The following is a 19,288-nucleotide window of genomic DNA, read 5'->3' as shown; positions in this document are numbered from 1 at the left end:
CACCCAGCTCTTTGGAACCTATCATAATGTGCCGTTCTCCATTCTGTCCCCCTCAAACCAATCCTTGCTGCCTAGCCCTATTGGAGAGGTCTTCCGTGCACGGCTGAGACAGTTCCCCTCTCTAGTGAACTGCTGTACTATTGACTGGTTTAATGAGTGGCCTTCAGAAGCCCTGCAGTGCGTTGCATCTTCCTTTTTGCAAGAGATCCCAGACCTTGAAGCCACCTCTGAAGTTATAGATGGAATGGTAAGTGACATCCTTAAAATATAAGGCAGGGGTCCTGTGTATTCAACATGTATTTGTGCTGGATGATTGTTAGATTCAAGCGATGCAGAACGCATGTAAAAAGTCCTCATTTATCTTGTCATGGAGAAATATTTTCTGGTGGTCTGAGTGAAATCAGGAACTAACTTTGTTACGGTTGGAGATGGTCATCTCCTCTCCTTTTCTTATACTTCTGTGCTATCGTGGCCTTCAGATGGGACTGCTTGGCCTTTCTCTCTCATTGTAGCCCAATTGTATATAAGGGAATAGTAGTTTGGTTACTTTTGTGCTCTTCTCCAAGTCTTGTGCCACTTACTACAATTTTGCTGGTGCCCTATACCCTATATAGGACACTCCTAATAGAAGGTCGTCTTTCCCTGCTCCTTGTAGATTCAGGTGTGTGTAGCGATCCACCAGAGCGTAGCAGTGAAGTGCAAAGTATACCTGGCAGAGTTGGCCAGACACAATTATGTCACTCCCAAGAGCTACCTGGAGCTCCTTGGCATTTTCACAGCCCTGATTGGGAAAAAGAAACAAGAGTTGAACACAGCAAAGAAGAGGATGAAGAGTGGCTTGGACAAGGTTGGTTCCTCAGAATCAGGGGAGCTTTGGGCTCCCATCATCTATTTAATTGGTGTACTCTTTACAACTAAAGTTCCTGCAGTGATATCCTCCACCCCGCAAGTTGCCGCACTGCTGTTTACTCATAGTTATGCAATGAGAGAAAACATCTACATCTAGCTCATGCTAATATAGTGTGGGGCTTTTCCCCCCTCCTCTAGTGGCTAGTCCCCATAGAGGTTATATAAGCCTACTATAGCCACTAAGCTGGTTCTTCAGCTCGGGTAGTAGGGGCTCATGTTTTTAGATCCAGAGGCCCCTGGGTTCAATCCATCTAGGATGCATACAAGGGTGTGTGTTAAGGCTTAGAGTTGGTTCTGAATTACCTGGACTGAAAACAGAACTTGAATGACTGTGGGACACAAATGTGCCTTTTGAGAACCCCGAGCCATATTACTGGGGTCATGGCTGTGTAGCACATGGGCAGTAGCTGCCAGAGGCATTCTGCCTAGAGAGGAAAGCAGCCTCCGCTGTTGCTGGGAGGACTGCATGTAGCTGTGGCAACTACTAAACCTTTGCTAACACGTGGTGTGTTCTCCCCTGGCCATGTAACCCCTCTGGGGGTGTTTAGCACTGTGGGTGCCCTTACCTTGCTCATGTGGAGTGCAAGCACATCCATTCTGGCTATGCTTACTTTGTGTGGAAAGGACAAAAGAAGAACATAAAAGGGGCTTTCCTTTCCCATTCACTCCCTGTGCAGCTGTTTGGGGTAGCTAGTATCTAGCCCTGTGTCCTCCCGCCCCAGCACTGTGTGTATAAACTTTGTACAATCCTGGAGCAGAATCTGAGGTTTCATGAGCACACGCTTGTCATGTAGGCTTGAAAATAGGATCAGCATTTGGACTAGAAACATCCCCCACCACAGCTTCAGCTCATTGCTACTGCTCCTGAGAGCAATACTGCTTGCAAGGTGGGAATATTTTGCCAAATTTTCATTAGGGCCCTTTCACATAAGTTGTATACCTGCGCAACAGACAGTTGCTCACACAAATGTTCATAGTGCCACACAGATGTGAATATGTGCAGCAGGACCGCACCCATTTTGCAAGCAGCACTAGGTGCCTAGAGCTGAAAACGTGACCCATCCGTCAGATACTGTGAAGTTATTTCACAATAAGATTTTTAATTAAAAAGGGCATTCGCGAGCCCCCTGCAAGCACCCACTCATTGTCAGACACCATGCAGCCAATTCCATCCCTGGGGGCAGTATTCCTGACCTTCACTTCACCTTCTCAAAATCTATGGCATCGTATTACCTTGGCATTCACTGAACACGGTACCTAAGGGACTGAATTTCTCTCGCTTCCTCTAGCTACTGCGAACAGCAGAAGATGTAGCAAAGATGCAGGAAGAGCTAGAATCAGCACGTCCCCTTCTGGCAGAGGCAGCCAAAGACACACTGGCAACCATGGAACAAATAAAGGTACAGGATGCTTATATAAAGACACAGCCTTTCCCCCAGCAAATCGTGCAGAGGACACAGGAGAAGTTAGGTGGCGTATTTTACGCTTTAAAAACAGATTCTTCTCCTTTCTCCCTCCCCACTCCCTGTAACATGGTGTAATTGACATGGGAAGCTGTGCAAAAGAACCTACTGTGTGGAGTCATCGATTCTAAGGCCAGAAGGGACTATTGTGATCATGTAGTCTGAACTTCTATATAGCACAGGCCAGAGAACTTACCCACAATAATTCTTAGAGCAGAGCTTTTAGAAAAACATCCCGTCTTCATTTCAAAATTCCCACCACCTTTGGTAAATTGTTTCAGTGATTAATTACTCTCACCATTAAAAATGTACACATTATTTCCAGTCTGAGTTTGTCTAGCTTCAACTTCCAGCCATTGGATCACATTAGACCTTTCTCTGCTAGATGGAAAAGCCTATTTTTAAATATTTGTTCCCCATGTATGTACTTACAGACTGTGATCAAGTCACCCCTTAACATTCTCTTTGTTAAGATAAATAGATTGAGCTCCTGGAGTCTATCACTATAAAGCAGGTTTTCTAATCCTTTAATCATTCTTGTGGCTCTTCTCTGAACCCTACCCAATTTATCAGCAGCCTTCTTGAATTGTGGGCACCAGAACTGATACAATACAGAGGTAAAATAACCTCTCTACTCGTACTAGAGATTCCCCTATTTATGCACCCAGAATTGCATTAACTCTTTTGACCACAGCATCATACAGGGAGCTCATGTTCAGCTGATTATGCACCACAACCCCCAAATCTTTTTCAGAGTCACTGCTTCCCACGATAGAATCTGCCATCCTGTAAATATGGCCTGTCTTTGTTCCTACATTTACATTTAGCTGTATTAAAATACATATTGTTTATTTGTACCCAAGTAATCTAGATCTCTCTGGATCAGTGACCTGTCCTCTTCACTATTAATACTTTCCCAATTTTTGTGTCATCGGCAAACTTTATCACTATGATATTACTATTTTCTTCCAGGTCATTGATAAAGAAGTTAAACAACATAGGGCCAAGAATTGATCCCTGTGGGACTCCATTAGAAACAGACCTGTCAACAGGGCCGGCTCCAGACCCCAGCGCGCCAAGCGCGTGCTTGGGGTGGCATGCCGCGGGGGGTGCTCTGCCTATCACCGGAAGGGCGGCAGGCAGCTCCGGGGAGGTCCATCGGAGCTGCGGGACCGGCGACCGCCAGAGCGCCCCCCACGGCATGCCACCGTGCTTGGGGTGGCGAAATTGCTAGAGCCGCCCCTGCCTGTCAATGCCTGTTCCCCATTTACAGTTACATTTTGAGACCTATCAGTTAGCCAGTTTTTAATCCATGTAATGTGTGCTGTATTAATTTTGTATCATTCTAGTTTTTTTAATCAAAATGTCATGCAGTACCAAGTCAAACACCTTACAGAAGTCTAAGTATATTACATCAATACTGTTACTCTTCTCAGCCAAACTTCTAATCTCATCCAAAAAAGATAAAGTTAATTTGACAGGATCTATTTTCCATAAACCCGTGTTAATTTGCATTAATTATATTACCCTCCTTTAGTTCTTTGTTAATCGAGTCGTGTATCAGCCACTTCATTATTTTGCCTGGGATCAATGTCAGGCTCACAGGCATATAACTACCCGGGTCATCCTGTTTATCCTTTTTAAAAATTGGCACCATATTAACTTTCTTCTAGTCTTCTGGAAATCCCCCAGTGCGCCAAGACTTACTGAAAATCACCATTAATGGTTCAGCGAGCTCCTCAGTCAGCTCTTTTAAAATTCTTGGATACAAGTTATCTGGACCTACTGATTTAAAAATGTTGATCTTTAGTAAGTTCTGTTTAATATCCTCCAGAGCATCTAGTAGAATGGAAAGAGTGTTATCGCCATATGATGAGACTGCATTATCTGTTTTTCCCCAAATACAGATACAAATATTGATTGAACACTTCTGCCTTTTCCGCATTATTACTGATAATTCTCCCATTTCCATCTAGTAATGATCCAATACCATTAGCAGGATTCTTTTTGTTCCTTTTAAAAACATCCTTTATTAATTGAATGTGTATTGTCGGGCACAGTCAGCCATTTGAGCATTCTATCAGTGCATTCCCAAGTGCTTGGTACAGAGCATATAAAGTGTTTTTTTACCTTGACCATGTGTAACCAATACCATGCTGAGCCAGGCACTTTACAGTTACAAGCCTTGAAATTCATGGTTGTCCTCTGCTGGAGGACTGCATTGATGCTGAGCTCTGTAATTGTGGCTCTCCCTTTCTTTGAGAGAGACAGGTGCTCTTCACGTGGCTGTGTCCCATTTTGCCTAAGGCCATGGCTACACTTGCAGATGTGCAGCGCTGAGAGTTACAGCTGTGTTCGTACAGCTGTGTAGGGAAAGCGCTGGTGTGTGGCCACACTGACAGCTACCAGCGCTGCAGTGTGGCCACATTTGCAGCATTTGCAGCACTGTTGGGAGTGGTGCATTATGGGCAGCTATCCCAGCATTCAAGTGGCTGCAACGTGCTTTTCAAAAGAGGGGGTTGGGGTGGAGTGTGACAGGGAGCGGGGGAGAGAGAGAGAGTGGATTTTTGGAGCCGACACTGTGTGTCAGCTCCCTGCCTTGCAAAGCCTGCCTTGCAAATTCTGTGTCAGCTCCCTGCCTTGCAAAATCTGACCATTTCCTAGACCCCTCATTCACTCATAAATGCAAATAGTCTGCAGACCAGATAAGCAGCTGCTTGGACGGACTCCCTTTCTCCCTTCCCCCCTGCCATGCTGTTTCTCTCCTCAAGCAAACACTAGCTGTAGACAGTCATCCCCCTGCCTGCCTCATTCACAGCAAACAGGAGCTGTGTTTGTTTTTTAGATAAGCAGCTCCCGGAGCCCTGAGTTCACAACAAAACAAAGAGAGGCATCATAACAAAACAAAGAGAGTAATTTAGTTAAAAGCATTATGGGAAAAATCTGGAGGTCAGTTACAGCGTAGTAAGATTAATCACTGTTTACACTTGCACTCCAGCGCTGCATCACCAGTGCTGCAATAGTTATACCCGAGCAGGAGTACAGCCAGCGCTGCAGCCAGGGAGATGCAGCACTGTATGTGCCTTGCAAGTGTGGACGGTGACTAAGTTGCAGCGCTGTAAAGCCTCCACCAGCGCTGCAACTCTCCAGTGTAGCCAAGCCCTAAGGCTATACCCAGCAAGATATGATAAAACAGCCTGATCACTTCTAATAAGCTGCTCAAGTTTGCAAACAAGCCTAGATCTATAGTGGCCCTGTGGGACAGACATTTTCAATCTATTTATTTTCCCCACACCTCTTCCTTTAATTGACCCACTCATAAGAAAAGCCCTGTTTCCATTGCATTTTCCCTCTTGGACTTCCCAAGTGTTTTTTTTTAAGCCATGCAAGACTGAAGCTGTTAAAAAGCCTAGGTACGGTCAGAAAAGTGACTTAAAAAAGAAGCACCTTGTTACTCAGAGCTGTCACTTAGGTGTGTCCCAATTCATGTCTGCTCACTGTGCTGCCAAAAATAAACATTTACTGCAGTTTATGCCTTCAGAGCGAATGCAGCAACTATGGGAGTGGGAGCTAGAGTCTCTTCCAGCTCATCCATCAACAGAGCAGTGACATAAATGTCAGCTGAAAAATCTGTACTGCTAGCAGCAATGCACAAACTAGAATAGACTCCCATGCTAACGTTCAGATCCCGGTATGAGTCTGTGATGCTTGAGTAGGACAATGCATCTTGTACCCTGTGCAGATTTCATCAGGCATCAATCACACACACACACACACACACACACACAGAGGAAACGCTGGATGTTGTCAATGAAAACAAGGCCCTGAGCCAAGCAGCGCAGGTGCATCGGTTCAGGCCTTTGGAAAATGGTGCCCTTGTTCTGAGTCTGTGTCTGGCACTGCAGGTGGACACGGCCGTGGCAGAGGAGACTCGAAATGCTGTGCAGGCCGAAGAGATGAAAGCCAAAGTTAAAGCTCAGACAGCCCAGGCCATTGCAGACGATGCCCAGAAGGACCTAGCCGAAGCTCTCCCTGCACTGGACGCTGCTCTAGCCAGCCTAAGAAACCTTAACAAAAATGATGTCACAGAGGTAATAGAAGGTGGAGGGATTAATGCTTTTCGTGAGTATGTCTTTCTTGTGCAGCCCTCTCTGAATCGTGTCATTGAGTGCCCCAGGCACTGTATTATGGAGCAAGGCTGCATCATAGCTGTAAAGGATACTAGCAGGAGAATCCATTCATATGCACAAATCTGCAATCTCCTTTCTGAAGCCAGGAGTGGGTTCTAGCATTCAGGATTCCTGGTCCTTTAAAAAACCTTAAATTACATTTTTTGTAGAGCCTTACCGTGCTGAGACACCAAGTGGCTTCACAGTAATGTTTACTAACGTGAATCAGGGCCGCCCAGAGGATTCCAGGGGCCCTTCCATTCCGGGACCCGCCGCCGAAGTGCCCCGAAGACCCGCGGCGGGAGCCCCCCGCTGCCGAATTACCGCCGAAGCGGGACCCGCCGCCGAAGTACAGCCCGGTGTTCGGGGCACTTCGGCGGCGGGTCCCGGAACGGAAGGGCCCCCGCCGCCGAATTGCCGCCGAAGACCGGGCTGCACGTCGGCGGCGGGTCCCGCTTCGGCGGTAATTCGCCAGTGGGGGGTCCGTCCGCCCCGGAGCGGAAGGACCCCCCGCTGACGAAGACCGGGAGCGAAGAAGCTCCTGCGCCCTCTTGCCCTGCCCCCTTTGGGCGGTCCTGACCCTATCCACCCCCCCCAGAACACCCACAATCCAAACCCTCCCATTCCCTGCCCCCTGACCGCTCCCCCAACCTCTGCCCCCTCCCTGTGCCCTGACTGTCCCCAGGACTCCCTGCCCCTTAGCCAAACCCCCCGGCCCCAGCCTCTTACCCCCGGCTCCCTCCTCACCCGGAGTCTCAGCGCCTCGCAGAACAGCTGCAGCGTGTCCCCGGCGGGGCCTGAGCCCCGCCCCGCTCAGAGCTGCGTGGTGAGGGGGCGGGGCTGGGAGCTCCATGCCGAGCGGAGGGAGCTGAGCTCAGCCCGGAGCTCCCAGCCCCGCCCCCTCACCACGCAGCTCTGAGCGGGGCGGGGCTCAGGGGCCCCGGCGGAGACACGCTGCGGCGCTGTCTGAGGACGCCGCTTGATGCGCTAGAGCTCCAGGAAAGGGGCGGAGGCGGGAGCCTCAGCTGTTCTCTTGGGGGCCCCTGCAGAGCCCGGGGCAAATTGCCCCCTTTGCCCCCACCTCTGGGCGGCCCTGACGTGAATCCATATCATTAGACAAGATGAGCCAGGGGAATAACAATGGGTAGGGCCCTACCAAATTTACAGTCCATTTTGGTCAACTTCACTGTGGTAGGATTTTAAAAATCCTAAATTTCATGACTTCAGCTATTTAAATCTGAAGTGTCACAGTGTTTCATAGATTCTATTAAATAGCTGAAGTCATGAAATTTAGGATTTTTAAAATCCTACCACAGTGAAGTTGACCAAAATGGACTGTAAATTTGGTAGGGCCCTACCCATTGTTATTCCCCTGGCTCATCTTGTCTAATGATATGGATTCACGTTAGTAAACATTACTGTGAAGCTGCTTGGTGTCTCAGCACGGTAAGGCTCTACAAAAATGTAATTTAAGGTTTTTTAAAGGACCAGGAATCCTGAATGCTAGAACCCAGTGTTGTAATTGTAGGGGTCCTGACCCAAAAGGGAGTTGTGGGCGGGTCACAATGTTATTGTAGGAGGGGTTGCAGTACTGCTACCCTTACTTCTGCTGGCCAAAGAGTGGAGGTTGCTGGCCAGGAGCTCAGCTCTGAAGGCAGAGCTGCCACCAGCAGCAGCACAGAAGTAAGGTTGCCATGGTGTGGTATATTGCCCATCCTTCTGGACGGCTGCCTGCAGAACTGGGTCCTCAGTCAGCAGCCACCACTCTCTGGCCACCCAGCTCTGAAGGCAGCAGCATAGAAGTAAGAGTGGTATGGAAAAATATTTCCACCCTTACTTCTGCGCTGCTACTCTGCTCTCCAGCCACCCAGCTCTGAAGGCAGTGCAGAAGTAAGAGTGGCAATACCATGACCCCCCCCCCCCTACAACTCTCTTTTGGGTCAGGCTCCCCACTTTGAGAAATGCTGGTCTCCCCTGTTAAATTTGTATAGTATAGGGTAAAAGCAGACAAAAGACCAGATTTCACAGTCCATGACAGATTTTTCAGGGCCGTGAATTTGGTAGGGCCTTAACAATGGGTTTTGGAGCAGTCACATTGAAGTCACCATTTCAAAACCAGCCCAGGCAAACAGTGATCAAAGAGTTGGCTACCCAGTGAAAGCATTTTAGTGGCTTTACAAAATGGATCTAAGTGAGCTAATGACATTAGGAACTGGACCAGCATCCACATAGAATCATAGGACTTCGGAAGGGACCTCGAAAGGTCATCTAGTCCAGTGCCCTGCACTCATGGCAGGACTAAGTATTATCTTGACCATCCCTGATATCTCTAACCATCATGACAAGCAGCAGTCCCTGACCGCCTAAGGCAAGGGATGAACAGCCATATAGGTTTGGCTACCTGTACACACCCAGGTGGTCTTATCTCAGCAGGGACAACTGGCTCCTAAACAGTCCAACCCACTTGCACAATCTAGATGCAGACTATTAAATAACAGCTTTAGTCAGTCCTCTCACTCCTAGCCAGCACATGCAGCTAGCTGGTCTGCCTTCAGTATTTTTAGGCTGTCTATAGGACACCAGGGATGATGTGTTTTTGTGACCAGCTGCCAACTATCCACACCATCATGGTATAATAGGCTGGTCAGATCAGGTTTGGAGGTTTAATGGCAGGGCAGCTTAATGTAGCTTAGACTGCTGCTACATGAGCGCTCTCTCTTCTATGGCCAGAGAGGACTTCAGTGTAGATGCAGGCTTGAGAGGCTGGACACTAAATATCTTATTAAAAAAGGGAGTGAACAGAGTTAGTGTGGTTTAATGGAATTCAATAAATGTCTTTGCTTTAGAATTAACTATGGAGAAAGGAGGCCTATTCCTGATTTCAGTAGGTGAGCAGTGCCAAGCAAGCCCACCGTCAAAAAAGCTCTGAGCTAAGCCACACATTTCGGCTCTGGAGCAGTACAGGAAGGAGGTCTTTAGCAGATGGCCTTGGGAAACAAAGGGAAATAAGCTCACCTTGAAACCACTGCTCCCCCTTTCCTTCACAGGGTTGGGTTTGGAGCAGCAGGGGAGTTGAGACAGGTGAAACCCAGAAGGACAGAGACAGATGCACACATGCCCCTGCCCCATGATTATGAATCAATATCTCATTAGGAAAAATACTATGAAACGTGCCTTTATTTTTTACCTGTCCACTGCTGCACCACTCACACCATCCTTCCAGCCAGCTCTAGCCCACCGCACTGGGTGAGGAGCAGAGAATTCCAGGCACTCACCCTTCCCCTGGTCTGCCCACACAGTGCACTCCCCTTCCTACTCCTCGGCCTCCGTGGGCATAATGCAGAGTTCAGTGAGGTTTCCCCCTGTGAATCATGGAAGAGTGTTAACTTCTCTTCACAGTGGCCTGTGCACCATGAGAAACCCACCCACCCTCAGTGTGACAGATTTTATACATGGTAGGGGCAGGTTTCCACCCCAGTGTCAACCCCAGGTACTAGCCTCATGGGGGGGATTTGATCTTTTTACTGTGAGGAGGAGGACAGGACAAAGTAATGTGCAACTTATCAGCATAGCAAGGATCTCTGCGATTCTTCTCCCTTTGGGGCAAACACTTCCAGAACAGGCAGCAAAAATCTCCTCAATCTGCCCCCTTGGGTGCTGGGTGAAGTTGTTCCCTTGCTGAGCCCTAGGAGAAGGCTACGGCCTGTTTCTCCAGCTGCTGCACCACCTCCCTCAGCCGGTTGGCATCACGGAAGAAGTGCACATAGAGATTGCGCTCCGTCCGCTGGAAGTGGGTCTGCAGGGATTTCCGTTTGGCCTTGAGGTCACTCAGGAGGTCCATCAGCATCTGATAGAGTTTGGCCTGTGTGGCACAGAGTTGCTCCATAGGCTCAGCCAGCTCCTGCAGGGAAAGGGGAAAAATCCAAACAACCGTGTTGTGGAAGTGTAGGAAAGGAAAATCCTCCTGCCATTACATTAATGAATCATGGAGCTGAAGGAGAAAGCAGCTCCACACCAGCCTATCAGGATCCCCTATAATCCAAAGGGGATGTTGCAAGCAAAATACAGATGCCTCTGCAACATGACCCATGGCTGCTGATTGGCTGGCAAGGTCACATGATTTTAGAAGGCCTCTAGAGAGACCATGTGGAGAAGAAAAGCAGGTGATGACACCACCCCAGGGGTTGGGGGTCCTTGCACACCTGGGCATTCAGCAGTAGTTGATTGGAGTCACTATACATCATCTTATAGAGCATCTCATCATCAGACTCCAGCATGGGGAGCTGGGCTGGGGACACTGCAAGCTGCACCTCCAGCATCCTCTGCTCCTGGCGCAGGCGCGAGCCACGGCTTGCCAGCGTCTCGTAGGTGCGGAAGAGTTGCTTCTCCTGGCCCTGCTTCTCCAGCATCTCCCAGAGCCTGAGAGAGGGGAAAAGACAACATAGAGTGAGGGCAGCAGCCAAAGCTAGGGAGCAATGATTCCCTTAGGGACTGGATGGAGCTAGCACCCCCACATCTCTGAGAGCCCATCAGATTTTGCAGAATTTAAGCCTTCATTTAAAGAGTGTGACTAGCTCTAATGGTTGTGAATAGGAGAGTGCCCAGATGCAGTAGGGTCTGCATGAACCTCTAGACCGAGAAGATAGCAGCTCCGAGTGAGCTGCTCCCATTTATCTCAATTGTGATGTGCAATCTCTAAATGCCCACAAAAGTGAATCAGGCACCCACCTAGGGATTGCCAGAATGGTCCATCCACTCCATTGGCTTGTCGCTAACAGTAGTCTGCACCAGGTGCTTCATATACTTCAACTATCCATTACCAGATTATCTGTCCACAGAGGAAGTTTCTGTGTCAGCAAAGGGGTTCCAAATAGCTGTAGTACCCACTGGCTGGAGCATGGCTGAACATTTGCCCTTGTTGATGCATAGGGAGGGAGATGAGTGTGGAAGGTCCATGCTCCTCCCTATGCTCCCAGCTGTGCATCTATCTGGCTGAAATGTCTGCATCATTGGCGCTAGAGATTATTTTTGGTGCAAACCTCGCAGCGGAACAGTTTCATTTTGTAAGACTGTTAAGTCAAACAAGAAGCTTATCTACCCAGTTTCTGGCCCTTCCCCTTGTATTATGAGAGGAAAGGAAGCAATAGATTTTCCTTTTCTAGACTATTCATTATTTTGGATCCATCATACCCCCCTCTTCTCCATCTCTTTTCTAACGATTTCTTCATATAGCAGCATCTCCAGGTCTCTAATAATTTATGACTCACTCCCCCACTGATGGGCATCATGCCTCCTCCCCAGCTCCAAGGCAAAGTCATTTTTACCGTATGGTGGTGACATCACTGGGATCTATCAGAGTGCGTGGACAGATCTTGGTGTACAGGCTGGAATCCTCAAAGCAGGCGAGCCGCCCTTGTAGATTGGCACTGGCTTCCTGCAGGGCAGCTACCATCTTTTCCAGACAGGTCCCCACCTGCTGCTGCTCCTCCTTCTCCAGCTTCAGTTGCAGCCCCAGCAGCTCCAGGCGGCTATGCTGGGCCATCAGCTGCCTCGCAACCTCTTCCTGCTTCAAGGTGGTATACCCAAGGTGAACTGCTTCCCTATCGAGCTCTGCACGCAGGACAGGCAAGTGAAGGAGGTGAGCAGTGGCCTGAAGGAGGGGCACAAGGTGTTGGGTTTGGGTCTGGTCTATGTCACTTTGGAGGGCGCACAGCTGCTCCTGGAAGGTGGCTATGCAAAGGCTGAGCTCATCCTCCACCATCTGCAAAGCAGAGCACAACCAAGAGACATGCACTCACAGATATGAAGAGTCTTCCTGAACTCTGCAGAAGCAGCCCTGGATGGAGCTTTATCTCCCCTGGTAATATATACTGGTTCCTACCCACACCTAAATCAGAGGCTTTCCCATGGCCCATGTGCCACTGCTACAGGAAAGGTGGAGGACAGGAGCAGGGAGAGAGGAGAAGACCCCTACCTTGTTCTCTTTGCTGCTCTTCAGGGCCCTCTCTGCCCACTGCAATCCAGCCCAGATACCGTCAACTTCTGCTGAGGTGGTGATTAGCTCTTTCTGGCTGCAGATGTAAGCCAGTGCCATGCGCTCCAGCTCCTCCTGGTAGCTGCCTAGGCTCTCTAAGAGCTTGGCTTCAGGACCCCCCATGCTCTCCAATAGCATTATGTGGGCAGCTTCTGCTAGTCCCTTCACCATTTCCTGGCAGCTGTCCTGACCATATAGGGCTTCCACACCCCCAGCCTCTGCTTTGGAGCAGTTGTTCTCTTCTAGCAAGGATTTCTGGGGGAACCCTGCCACTGTCTCCCTGACCAGCTCCTCCTGGGTCTCTGCACCCACGTTGGGATCCACCTCACACTCATTGTTCTCTGGCAGCACAGTCTGAGCTAACTCTGCTGGGGCCTGAGTATCCGGCTTTGCTTGGGAGCTTCCCTGTCTCTTCACTCCCTGTAAGCCTGCCCCCTCAGCATCTGGAGCCTGGGTGGTGCCTGGCAGTGCCTTCTGGATGAATGCCATTAAAGCCCTTGTGGCCAGCTCCTCCAGCTCCATGTAGTGGCCCAGATCAGCCTCAGACATCAGCATGAGAAGCCTCCCATTCCCAGCTTCCCTGTACCACTCCGCCAGCTGGTTTGCTGCCTTGCAGACCTGGCTCAGAACACTGTTGGTTTGAGAGTTCTCCATCTCTAAGTCCAGCTGAGCCTTCCTCAGCACCCGGCCCACCTTCCTTTCCTTGTCTGCCAAGTGGCACAGCTCCTGTTTCAGGCTAGCCGCACGGATCTGGAGCTTGTTGCGCCGTCGCAGCTGGCAGGCACTATGGCTATGCAATGCCTGTGCCTCTCGCTCCAGTGCCTCTAGGGGCAGAGCCTCATCCTCTGACATGGCCCCCTTCAGCTGCGGGCATTGGCGGCAGGTTTGCAGCACCTGCTGTAGGGCTTCACCTTCCAGAATAGGCTTCCCTGAACTGAGCAGGGTCTGATAGGCTTCCACTTCCCCAGGACTCAGTACATTCTCCTCCCCCACAGTGTTACAGAACCACTCAAGGAACTGCTCTGTCTCGGGACAGTCAAAGAGCCAGTCAAAGTCCTTCTCGTGAAGGGCATCAGCCATGGGGTAGACAGTCTTCAGGGTCTCCACGAACTCTGCCCCTCTGTTGACCGTGTCCAGTAAGAAGCCCCTGGAGCGTCTCCGGGTGAACATGGCAAGAGTAGTTAATGCTGGGGGAAAAAAAAACACATGACATATTTCTGTTGTTCCCCGCATGGAGGCACAATACTCCCACAGCTCTGCTCAGCAGCCACCAGATCTACCCTGTGCTGCACTCTGGCTCCAGCTCCGGGGAGGACACCAATCAGTCTCTTCTCCAGCTCTGAAGACAAAGCCCTGAGTTCAGGATACACCTTCCAGCAAACCAACCCCCAGAGCAGCAAGAGATCAATAGGAAAACCCAGGGAGTCAAGCAGTGAACCCACCCTCACTGCCTCTTGTCTCAGGCCTATTGGCTGAACCCATCTGAACACATCAGATCTGTGGGGGATCCAGGGGTTTTCTAATGAAGGCAGATCATGTAGCTACTGCGCAGTAGCATTTACAGCCCTAAGGAAAGTGGAGAGATACCTATCCCAAAGAATCAAGGACAGGCTCCTGGTAATACTCACCACCACTATCGTTCCTACTCAAATCTACCAGTACTTGAGGGCCTCACTTAAATGAGTCTTTCCTCATCAATCACGCTGATTTCACCTGTAGCCATGAGAGCCCCCAACCCCCTCTCCTGGATCAGAAGCCACACCTGCTGGCTCAGGTGAAATGCTTTACCAATCACTGTATTCAGTAATAATTTTGCTCATGGCCTTAGCACTGAAAGAATGACAAAGCAGAAACCCCAAACCCTGTAAGGCAGACTGCGTAGCCTGAATAAAAAGGAGGGATAATTACATAGGGGTAGGAAATCATAACATGCATGCTAAGGTTCTGGTTAGGTAGTTTAGTTATATCCCACCCCACACACCACTGAGATCACTAGCTAGTGATATCATGTGCCCCACATCGCTATCTTACAGAGTGTACAAATGACCAGTATGCATGGCATAAAATCTGCTTGTATGTTAAACACAAGTCAGCACATGGGTGAGAAATCCTGAGTTGGGGGAATGGCTATAGCAATGATACAGAGAATCCTGCCAAATAGAGACAATCAACTCTTACACTGTTGGGAATCAGCAAACCCAGATTTAAAGGGACATTGTAGAGTTCACCATCATGGGGGAAGTGGTGTCTGGCAATCTGAACAGAGAACTTGGTGTTTCCCTGGATGTGGTTCCTGGCTGTGCCACTGACTGACTCTGTGGCCTTGGGCAAGATTCTCCACCCCTCTACGTGCACTGTATGGAAGGTTGTGGTAAGAAATTCCACTTTGGGTAGTATATGACAATAATACAGGATTCAGTCCCCTCCCTGTGTCAATAGCTGGGCTGGGCAAACTGGTGTTCCCTAGTGCTAAGGGAAGGAGGTACATCTCCACATTGGTGCCGTGAAGGGACCCTCACCACCCCTGTGAAGAAGACCCTTCTGCAAACACAGGGACCATATAAACAGAGACCACCTTTTTAGGTCTACACACAAGGAGACAGAGTTAAAGCTCCTAGTGCTTAATTGCTCAGCCCTTATGTGGCGTCAGCACCATCTATTTTCGGCATGCAATAGTTGCCAATATGCAGTGCAGAAAATCAGGTAAAGGGCTGTGTTGACCCACTCCCCAACTTACAGGGACACTTATTTTTTCTAGGTGCGAGCTATGCAAAGACCTCCCCTTGGGGTGAAGATGGTGATTGAAGCTGTCTGTATTATGAAAGGAATCAAGCCCAAGAAAGTGGCTGGAGACAAGCCAGGCTCTAAGGTAGATGACTACTGGGAGCCAGGCAAGGGCCTTCTTCAAGACCCAGGGAAGTTCCTGGAAAGCCTGTTTAAATTTGATAAGGTAAGTAATGGCAGAAGGATGGTCATGCAATTGGAACTCAGGGATCTGTCCACCCTTGAGTGCCCAAAAAATTAGAGGGGATGTGCTAGGCCTACAGGTAATGAACTGATGGTATTATGCCAGAAACAGATAATTGGAACCAACTTTCAACCCAGAAGCCATTAAGGGCAGTAAATTTTAAGGAGTGTGAAGGGGATGCTAGGGTACATGGCCTAGGGTGGGGATTCACTTTTGCTAGATAATCAGTGGTTCTTGCATGGTTTTGTTGTTTGATCACCTTGGGCAACAAGAAATTATTAAAGACACAGTAAATTTCCCCCTTCTGATTCTCTCCTTGCCTTGCTCAAGAGCAGTGTTGGAGCACACACAACTGCAGTTCTAGAAAGGTGATTCCCTAGTTTTGCAGAAGGAGATTGTAGCGATGCAGCACTCACCCTGCAGTGCCTCCTGCAGGTCATCCAAGGAATTAGCTTGTCCAGCCTTTGGGGCACCCTCTGCAGGCCAATGTCCTGCTTGTCGCTGGCCCCTGTGCCCCTCCCAGACCCCAATGCCCCTTTAGCTTGGGTGCTGCCTCCTGGCAATACCCCCCCCCCTCTGGGCTCCCCTCCCAGGGGAATCCCCACCCTCTATCCCCACCTTGCCTCAGTGTTCACTTCTAGTCCTCATCTAGCCCCAGCACACTGGGGTAGACTGCAGTCTATAAACCACTCATCATCAGCAAGGGGGATTTGAACCTGCTTCCTCCACCTACCCCCGGGCTGCACCCCTGCAACTCCAGTACCTATTTGGCCTTAGGCAAGGCCTGCAGCATGGGGGTTTTCCAGGCGGGAGTTCCCCGGCTCCCTTGCCCTATTCCCTAGCACTGCTCTACTCCAGTACCTTTCAGTTCCCAGACAGCCAGGTCCTCCTCGCTCTACCACTAGAGAGGGACTACGTGTGCTCCTGGCTCACAGCCTTTTATATGGCCAGCTGTGCCTGATTGGGGCGAGGCCAGGCTGTGGCTGCTTCCCCACTCAGCCCAGCTTTTCCCCTGCCACAGCCCTCTCCCAGGGCTGTTTTAAGCCCTTCAGGGCAGTAGCGAGTGACCACCCCGCTACAGAGATGAACAAGGAGCCATCATGCCTCTGTGCTGCAACAGTTTATTTTATAAAGCTCTTAAGTGTCAGCAACACAGAAGCATAACTGTCTAGCTCAGAGCCCAGTGGCTGCAGTGCTTGGGAAGTCCAGGCTCACAAGCAGTCTTGGATCTCTCACTACATAGCAAGTGGAGCTGAGATTCCATAGCTTTCTTGGGGTCTAGCAGGAGGATGATTATCTGCTCACTACCCCCAGGTCTCTGGTTAGCTGGTTCAGTCAGCAGCAGTGACATAATAGGAGTCCATGTGTTCCCTCTCCTGGTGGGAGGATAACTGTAGCACTTGCTGTGGTCTGGCAGGAATGAGGGAGTCAGAGGCTGAAGAGGACTGTGTCTGAGGATACGGGAGATGCTTGCAGCCCTGTTTGAACTGGCCTGCATTTAGTACCCGACGTAGCAAGGAAAGACATTCACTTACAGGGCTTGTGACCAGGACTAGGATAACTCAAAGATAAAGAGAAACACAATTATTTTAGCCAGATTTTCCTGTTCTACAAAAATCTGCTTAACCACAAGATTATTTTTCTGCAGCCACAAAGACTACCAGAGGGAATGAATAAACAGAGACTGATTCACCTTCGTCTCAATAATAAGTGAGGGAAGGGCACCAGCATGGAAAGAGGGGCAGCACACACACTGTTCCACACAGCAGCAGCATGGGATTTCACACTGCCATGCTCATAGCACTCTAAGCCCTTCACTCTCTCACTGCGAGATCTCCCACTGGCCCCCTAATGCTCTCAGCCCTTTGCTCACCATCTCTCCCCCCTCCCCATCATTCCTTCCAGGACAACATTGCAGATACAGTAATTAAAGCCATCCAGCCGTATATTGACAACGAGGAGTTTCAACCAGCAGCCATAGCCAAAGTGTCCAAAGCCTGCACCTCCATCTGTCAGTGGGTGCGCGCCATGCACAAATACCACTTTGTGGCCAAAGGAGTGGAACCAAAGCGGGTAAGAGCATTGCTTGTGTGTGACGCACTGGGGTACATGGCACCTGGTGAGCCTGGAATAAGGGCTTGCCTACATTTACAGCACGGCACACCTGCAACTGTGCTGCTGTAGAGTGTAGTGAAGAGGCTACCTATGCTGATGGGTGGAGGTACTCCACCTCCCTGAGAGGCGGTAGCTGTGTTGACAGGAGAAGCCCTCTGATCCACATAGCGCTGTCTACACCAGCGTTTAGATCAGTAAATCTGCATTGCTCAGGGGTGTGGCTTTTCCATTAAAGTGAATGGGACTTACAGCCCTTCCTGGTGGGAGGTCGTGAAAACTGCCAGCCACGTGGGAGAGACCAGAGAGTATTTAAAAATGAACAGAACAAAGAGTCTGAGCCCAAGCGCGAGGAACCAGGTATGAAATGTCAGCCCCAGAACAGGCCCTCTGGAGGAATACAGCAATCCCAGCAAAATCCCTTATCCCAAACATCCCCAAAACTAATACTTTGACCAGTGCAAACTGTATTGAGAAGAGCTCCCCATATCCCACTTGTATTTTAACTTAATGCTCTCTACTGGGGGCAGGGGGCAGGGAGGAAGGGGAATGCAACCCGGGCCAGCTCCTCAGCTGGGTGCCAATCAACATGGCTCCACTGGAGTCAGAGCAGTGCTGATTTACACCCACTGAGGAGCTAGCCCTGGAATCCTGCTTTACTACTTGGCTTATGGGCTGCAGTAGCCATCTGGAGACTGAGCAGGTAGTTGGATGGGAATTGAAAAAAAGTGATAAAATCATCGCAGCGCAGCACAAATCTCCTCCTCCATCCTCCTGTGATGGCAGCGAAGAACACCAGCGATCTTTCATTTGCTTGCCAAAATAATTACACGCCTAGGCCAGCTAGAGAGTTTGCAAGGTTAATCCAGTAACTTTGCCCCCCCCCCATCCCAAGTTTCACCCCATTGGAAGTTGTCAAGCAATGAGCCAAGAGCGTCTGAGCTGGATCCTCAGCTGGTGTAGCTCTGCATAGCTCTGATTTATAGCAGCTGAGGAGCTGGCCCATGTCTCCCTCTAGCTGTAAGAACCAGCTGGTGGCTTTTTTCAGGGGTAAAGAGTTGATGTGGGTTTAGACTATTGCAATTTATGATTAAGTGTTTGGTGGCGAGGCCGACATTGCTCTGTGCCCACAGAGGGCCTACCTTCCCCTCCTCAGCACATGCACTCTGGAAGGGGGGAAGGGCACATGGCCCTTGTGTGATGCGGGGGGAACTTTAGATGCTGTATTTGTCACTGGATTTTTTGTACAGAAGGTAAAATGTAAGTTTGTGCTTAGAGACAATTGTGGTGTAGGGGGTTAAACTTTCATTCTAATCCTGGCTCAGACAGCAATTCTTTTGTGAGCTTGGGCAAGTCACCATGTATCTGCTTCAGTTTCCCTATATATCAAGGGGCGATAATACTCATCTGTCTCTAGGGGATTTGAGGAGTGATTCGTTGATATTTGTGTAGTGTTTTGAACATGGAAAGTGCTACCGTTGTATTATTATTATTTTAGTTCCTGTGGAACATTATCATTTTCAAGCACCTGATTGCACTTGGAGAGGTCATGGTGCTGTGTTTCCTGGTTAGAGCTCCCCAAACGTCCATTTATCACCATTGTGTATAGTCTGTTTTCTCTGCAGAGTCAGGA

The 19,288-nt window shown here is 49.5% G+C and overlaps 2 protein-coding genes across 3 annotated transcripts in view; one reads left to right on the top strand and one right to left on the bottom strand.

The window, feature by feature from the left end:
* The window catches only part of DNAH1 (dynein axonemal heavy chain 1), a 148,135-nt gene that overhangs the window by 91,459 nt on the left and 37,388 nt on the right, over window positions 1-19,288 (top strand). Inside the window, exons 52-57 of the mRNA XM_045025192.1 lie at window positions 76-247; window positions 656-847; window positions 2,199-2,309; window positions 6,278-6,463; window positions 15,334-15,525; window positions 17,449-17,616. Coding sequence (XP_044881127.1) covers window positions 76-247; window positions 656-847; window positions 2,199-2,309; window positions 6,278-6,463; window positions 15,334-15,525; window positions 17,449-17,616 — 1,021 coding nt within the window. The remainder of the gene's footprint in view (window positions 1-75; window positions 248-655; window positions 848-2,198; window positions 2,310-6,277; window positions 6,464-15,333; window positions 15,526-17,448; window positions 17,617-19,288) is intronic.
* Window positions 8,964-16,447, bottom strand: LOC123374844 (HAUS augmin-like complex subunit 3). Of its 2 annotated transcripts, none has more exons than XM_045025194.1 (5): window positions 14,018-14,079; window positions 12,516-13,762; window positions 11,866-12,302; window positions 10,744-10,960; window positions 8,964-10,442 (listed from the first exon to the last, which is right to left on the bottom strand). In XM_045025194.1, exons 1-5 carry the CDS (start codon window positions 14,055-14,057, stop codon window positions 10,227-10,229), a joined length of 2,157 nt encoding a protein of 718 aa, XP_044881129.1. In that variant the 5' UTR covers window positions 14,058-14,079; the 3' UTR covers window positions 8,964-10,226. The 2 variants fall into 2 exon arrangements, with proteins under 2 accessions (XP_044881129.1, XP_044881130.1); XM_045025195.1 differs by lacking the exon at window positions 14,018-14,079 and adding an exon at window positions 16,405-16,447 and having other exon boundaries at window positions 8,965-10,442.

The sequence above is a fragment of the Mauremys mutica genome, chromosome 7 (assembly GCF_020497125.1).
Source record: "Mauremys mutica isolate MM-2020 ecotype Southern chromosome 7, ASM2049712v1, whole genome shotgun sequence".
NCBI classification, from domain to species: domain Eukaryota; kingdom Metazoa; phylum Chordata; order Testudines; family Geoemydidae; genus Mauremys; species Mauremys mutica.
Note: the sequence above shows the minus strand (reverse complement) of the source record. Positions and strands in the feature narration are given on the sequence as shown.

Excerpts from the sequence above, each read along its gene's own strand:
- LOC123374844 (XM_045025194.1), bottom strand. The coding sequence starts at position 14,057 with ATGGGTTCAGCCAATAGGCCTGAGACAAGAGGCAGTGAGG. Across the intron at positions 13,763-14,017 it reads TGAGACAAGAGGCAGTGAGG|CATTAACTACTCTTGCCATG; the intron begins GTGGGTTCACTG and ends TTTTTCCCCCAG. Across the intron at positions 10,443-10,743 it reads AACTACTGCTGAATGCCCAG|GAGCTGGCTGAGCCTATGGA; the intron begins GTGTGCAAGGAC and ends CTTTCCCTGCAG.